Source organism: Monopterus albus, unplaced genomic scaffold (assembly GCF_001952655.1).
Source record: "Monopterus albus unplaced genomic scaffold, M_albus_1.0 scaffold116.1, whole genome shotgun sequence".
NCBI classification, from domain to species: Eukaryota; Metazoa; Chordata; class Actinopteri; order Synbranchiformes; family Synbranchidae; genus Monopterus; species Monopterus albus.
The window spans coordinates 1,156,154-1,162,755 of NW_018127996.1; the positions used below are offsets into that span (position 1 = coordinate 1,156,154).

General features: G+C 40.6%; 1 protein-coding gene across 4 annotated transcripts in view; it reads right to left on the reverse strand.

Moving 5' to 3' along the window:
• Nucleotides 1-6,602, reverse strand: part of gask1a (golgi associated kinase 1A) — a 62,644-nt gene that overhangs the window by 23,344 nt on the left and 32,698 nt on the right. For all 4 annotated transcript variants that reach the window (XM_020611601.1, XM_020611600.1, XM_020611602.1 and 1 more), the window contains exon 2: nt 1,644-2,795. In XM_020611601.1, the coding sequence (XP_020467257.1) occupies nt 1,644-2,795 (1,152 nt within the window). The remainder of the gene's footprint in view (nt 1-1,643; nt 2,796-6,602) is intronic.

Here is a 6,602-nt window from a genome sequence, read left to right on the forward strand (position 1 = left end):
TCATGATGTAGACTCCATGGAGTACTAAACATAAAGTGTGTGTGTGTGTGTGTGTGTGTGTGTGTGTGTGTGTCAGTTGGTTTTTTGATGAGGTAGCAGACAGTTCAGTTTGCTGTATTTTGAATTTCCTTATCTTTTGTTGACCTCTTTTTGGGGCCCAATTTATCTGATGTTAATGTTTGTATTTTTTCCTTACTTTTGGGTTAAAAAGCCAATTGTTTTGAACTTTGAAAGCTGTGTCTTTTGCCTTACTGCTCGGTCCCTGACACCTTTTATGGCAATTTGTAGTTTCAGTAGTTAACTATACAAAAATGACAAAAAGTAACTTAGCTACTTGAATCACAATGCACATAAGAATGTACTGTAGTTGAACTACCAACAAGCTACTGCGAAATGTAGTTAAACTTTTAGTTTATTTACGTCGCTTCACTGCTCCCCAACACTGGTGATGACAATGAAATAAAACTTTTTTAGCCAGCAGATAACTGTTAACACCAGATCTGCAATTGGTTTTCCACACAGTGAGAACCTTTGTCAGGCTCAAAATATCAAAGTCTAACAGATAAAATTTGACTTATTCTGTATTTTTCTTACACCACCTCCCACAGAGAGACTAAAACCAATAATGTAGTTGTCTGTCTCTAACTACCTCCCTACACTGTCTGTGGCTGTCAGCCCTGAACCTACAGTATCGGTTCGTAGTCATACAGCTCAAACAAGTCAAAGTCAAACAGTGCTCAGAGGGAAGAAAATTGCATTTGCTGAGGACTATTTTCAGGTGTGGATTAATTCACATGTGGTGCTTCAGTGATTATTTACATCAGCAGGAGGGTGAATGTGAGATTGAGTCAAAAATAAACTATGGAGTGTGTGTTCCTGGTAATGAGGGAACATGACATGCAATGTAACAGCTTTTAACAATGGAGCTGTTGCCTGAAGAATAAGGTGTATCAGGCTGCTTTTGGTCTTTTCTGGGGATTTATTAACAATGAGAATAATGTAGAATATCACCAGCCCTGTCCTTTCTGCTTTGCAACAAGCATCTCACCCTGTTTTTTGCTTTGCAGAAATACTTTAAGCTCATGATTAAGTCTGGCTGGTACAAATATATCTTATTCAATATACCGTAGGCCACTAATACAGAACTGAATTTATAGAAGATGTGATATTTAATGTACAATCACAATATTAGTCATAAACATGTATTCAGAGATGTCCCTCAGATAGTTCAGCTGTCATGTAATATGTATATGACTGACTTAATATTCTGCTTTTGCCTATTATAATTCTAATACACTGCTCTCTGTGCAAGACATTTATCGCACGCCTTTCTGTTTGGAAGGGGGGTCCTTTCTTTGTTGCTCTTCCTGAAAAAAAAAAACCCAACTGTCTACATAGTGTGTGTGGTATAGTCTGTAAAGCCCACTAAGTCAAACTTGGGATTTTGTGTTGTGTAAATAAAACTGACTTGATATGACATGAGAAATACCAGAAAACTACATGTTCCTTGTTGAATCACTTACAGTCTGTAACAGATGTAATAAGGAGTGAAGCTGGTTCAGCTCAGGGCTTATGGTCAAAGTACTGTACTGTACATCACTGAGAGTATTATTCACTCATTTGCTTTTTTAAATTTCATGTACCTGGTGGGGTGCAGGAGGATCCAGAGCCACTTGGAGCACCTGTCCATGTGCAGGCACCCTGGCTTTGCTGACCACCTCACCCCCGGCAAGGAGTTCCATCTTCTGGATGTCATCCCTGCTGAGCCAGGGAAGAGGCCAGAGATCTGTGCGAATTCTGATCCTCCTGTGGTCATTGACCGGGAAGTGCTGCTCTGAAAAGCTCTGACACCAGCTGCTGTCATCTTTCTTAACAGCGGCTTCATGTTTGGATAAAGCCTTTCTGTGGTCCAACGACCCAGGAGTCCTTTTTGCCTTAGAGGGCTCCTCGGGGAGATTATGGTGTTTTTTGAGCTCTCTGGAGGGCTTTTTCACAGCCTGTTGCTGCTCGCTGACCTTGTCAGATTTCCCTGAGTGCTTTGCTGCATGTCTGTGTTTTCCCAAAGCCAGGTTATGTTCAGCGAGCCTTGTACTTACATGGCTGCCATGTATTTGTGTGTCTGCATTCCTATTTGTGTGTCTATCCCCCCTGCCTGCTCGTCTATCTGCAGCTTGTCTGTAACTTATCAGGGTATGAGCTGCAGCTGGAATATTTGCTGTTGTGGCTTTACCCCTTTCCAGATGAATGTATGTCTGTGCAGTGTGCTGTACCTCAGCACTGTGGTTGCTTGGTTTAATTCTATGCTTTGGCCCTGAGCTATTGACTGTAAACTGTGGGAGATGAATGGCTGGATGCTGACTGGTACCTGCCATCTCTTTTCTATTAGAAGCAATGCCTTTGCTTTGGTGTTTATTTCTGTGTATGTCTCTATGACTTCTGTCTTGCTCTCGCTTGATACTGTATTTGTTATCACTAGCTGCATCCCTAAAAGGTTTTGGTGGTGCTGAATGTTTCAGTGTGTCTCTTTCAGTAATATTTTTCCAGGCCCCGCTGTGGATGTAAGGGAGTGGCTGCTGGAAGGCAATGACTGGAGTGGGCTCCATGACCCTGGGCCTGGATCTGGACTCCCCAGTGGAGCTCAAGGCACGAGACGACTGACGGCCAATGTCAGCAGGTGGCAAAGGGAGGGGTAGGGTGAGTGTCATCACAGAGATTGTGAGGAGGAGGAAGAAGAGGGGGGAGAGGAGAAGCGGCCATTTTTGACCACAGCAGAGTTTTGACCACACTCGCCAGGCCTGCAGAGGAAAAAGGGACAAAAAAAGGTCAGAATCAGAAGAAGAACCAGCAGAACCAGAATTATAATTGAGTGGTACCATAAAGTTCAAAGATAATATTTGCTCTAAACAGAATGGAGCATTCAGATTCCTATTCAGATCTCCTGGATCCAGGCATGTGGAAAGCACATGCGCTCATGAACTCTGCAAGAGCAAGGGGAGTAGTTAAAACAAACAGTGTTTCGCTGTATTATTCTGCTCAGCTCTGTGGTATTAGAATAGTTATGTGTGACCTTCAGCTGTTTATTACACAAAATGGAAATGGGAAAGAAAACAGCCAAATATTTGAGATGATTATTATTTTTTTAATATTTGACAAAGATTGAACTGAGCTAAACATCCTTTTTATGCTGCACAAATCTGAATACATATGCAGTAGAATATAAAGCTTGTGTCACCCGGCTGCGTGGTTCCAGTAGCTTACAGCAGAATTGGACTTATCCAGCTGAAACCAATATGACTGCAGCATGCCCATAATTCAGTGCTGCCTTCTGCCCACGATGCACAACAAGGGGAAATTTGATATTTCACACAATATGCTGTCGCTGCCCCAATACAGCTTAGTGTAATCTCAACTCTGTAAAAGTAATTTTACTGTAGAAATATCTACCAAGGAGTCAGGCTGTGTAGTTCCTGACATATTATGCCTTCTTTCAGTTTGATACCTTTAAACAGAGGCAGCAAAATTGTAGCTCTAAGAAACTGATATTCAAATAAAAAAAAACAAAATAAATACCACCTTCAAAAGATTTATTGTCTAGTCTTTCAGGTTTTGTACTGGAAGAGGTCTGCATAACAACACTTATTCTATGTGACAGCAACCATCTGAGTGGAAACTACACATAAAATGCTGGCATTCTTCCACGGACAGGGTGGCCAACCAGTGGAAAGACAAACAGTAATAGGGGAAGCATAGACTACCATACCTATTCCAGTAATGAGGCTTCCTTTCATTTCAAAAAAGTGGAATCATGCCTAAAGGATATGAGAAACTGAAACATGAATCTAACAGTATGAATGGCCCACTTTTTGTCTGCAAAGTAAAGTACAAGTAAAGCCATATGGGTGAAAGGCTACAGCTTTTATTTCTCAACAGGATGGCCCAGATCAGTGCAGCCTCTCCACTCTGCTCCTGACTGCTGTCTCTCTCATTCTCCATCCTCCATTCAGGTGAACACAGAGTGAAGGAATGTTTCAGACCCTGGGGACATCATTCCCATCTTGGAGCTGTTAACAACATTCCCAGATCCCTCTCCCCGTGAAAGGATCCTGTTATTCTTCCCCTGGAGTGGAATGCCCTAAACCAGGCTCCCTGCACTAGCAGCTGAAGTACTGAGATGGCCGGACATATCATACACACTTATAAATAAAGAGCAGGGTCCCAATGTGAGAATTAGTGTCTCTGTCAGATTCAAATACGTATTTAACCATTCTAGAAACTTCTTCTGTGGAATATATGGAATACAATCTAAAGGCTAGACAATGAATAATATTCATTCTGCAATTGAACAAAGCTGCATCCCAGAGCAACTTAATGTCACTGAATCATTATTGCATTTAGTGACTTTAGACTTTTGAGTATTACATTAAATAAATGATAGGACTGGCAACCTGCACTGACCTCTAAAAGAAAGGGTTTTTATTTATTTTCATGTTGCTGGGTTGCATCTCACAGCAAATCTGCAAGGTTGTCTGCCTTTGCCTTATTCCAGTGAAAAGAGAAAAAAAGGTTGCTTTCATTTATTTATCTTTATTGTAATGACATTAGAGCTGCAAAAATAAGTACATCATTAGAAAATCTATAACAACTCTCAATTATTTTGATTATAACCAATAATTTTTCCAGAAAGAAAAGCGGCGAAATATTTCAGATGATTTTTTTTAATATTCGACAAACTAAATGATTCTTTGATTAATCTAGAAAGAAACAGGCAGTCCAATTTTTAAAATAACTGTTAGCTACTACACATGTAGCATTGTTAAATAGTTATTTAAAGGTCAATAATATAAACAAATCATCATTAAAGTTCTAATCTTTGCTCATTATACCAACCACCGCTTTTATACCTCTGCACCAGCGACAGCCGTGCCCAGAGGAATTATGTTTTTGGGTTGTTTGCCTGTCCATCCCATTCTCATGAACACCTTAAGGGACTTTTTTTAGAATTTGGCACCAGCAACTACTTGGACTCAAGGATGATGTGACAGCTCTTTATTAGTCCTCTGCAGAACTAGTCTCTCAGTGAAGACAGCACATTTCTCACTGGAAATCATCCACTAGTCTCATACATGTCAATATAGTTATAACTTCCATTATGTCAAAAACACTCTTAATACATTTTATTAAATTCCACCAGTCTTCACTACGTATGCTACATGAGTCTGGGCAGACATACATGTAAACTGCAACTTGCCTGGTTGGTGGAGGCATACAGCTGAGAGGCAGTAATTCTAGTTACTATTATTTGTTACAAATCAATTTTGGCTTCTCAAACAATTATTACCCTGAAATAAGCCTGCACTGTCTGCATCTACAGTACAACAAGATATATGACTTATTATTCCCAACACTACTCGGGTATAGGCACATATGCATGTACTGTACACCTGAAGACCCAAGAAGAAGGGAATGACACTAGCATTCCTGGTACTGTATAAGTGATAAACAAAACCACAAGAATAAGGCTCAAGTGGTAAATAACTGGAATTATCCAGGCTGTTAAAACTCTAATGATGTGCAAAGACAACAAAGCATCGCTCTGTTCACTGCACAGATTCACAGTTCACCATAGTAACACCTGGCTCAAAAATCACTATGTGTTGAGAACTGACAGTATAGAACCACTGCTATTATGACAAAAAATGAGTTACTGCATATTAACATGTCAACTTTCACCCTTGTTTTACCATGATCTCCTTTCATCCTACTTCCTCCTCTCTGTTAGCACTGGTTTTGACCAAGCATCCCTTGATGGCGTCCAGGCAGATCTTTTTGTTGTGATAAGAATCACATTTCATTTTAAAACATGGTTACAAAGTCGGAGTTATTGTAACATCTTCTCTTTTCTTCCACAAAGAAAAATGACAATATAACTGGCAAGCTAAAGATATTTTGCACTTGTTATCTCTCCAAGTTCTTGTATTTTATGACAGGTTATTTGTCTATGTTCCTCCCCCTTTGTCTGGTTCCACTGTTCTTACTGTGCTGCTCTGACAACAGCCAAGGGCCTGCAGCTCCCCCCTCCCACATGCACATCTTCCTCTAATAACCACCCAACCGCTCCAACAGGCCAGGTGTCTTGACTATCTGACAGCTCCCTACCTCTTCTTCTGTTGTTGCTTTCATTTTAAGATCCCTTTTTTCCTTATCTCCCTGCTGAAGGCGGTGGGGGAGGTAGGCAGTATTAGTTTGAGACGCAACAGGTGCCTCAGCCAGCCAGCTGGCCTCTGGTGAGAATGAAGAGGAGGGGTGAGGATGTCTGGAGGCAGAAAACTGTCTCATTACACCACCTCATACTGTATATGAGACTTTCATCACTTTGTTTGAAGAGGCAGGACAAACAACTGTACAAAAACTTCATGATATGGCACTACTGTATCTATTTCTGACAGAATTACATAAAATACTACATAAATCCTACAATGAGGATCTTTGAGGTGCTAAAATATACCAGATGAAGGACTTCATAATCACAACTGAAAAGTGGCCTGTCACGATTCGGTTCCATTGCTTCCTGTCAGGCTTTTATTTTGACGTTACTTCCTGTT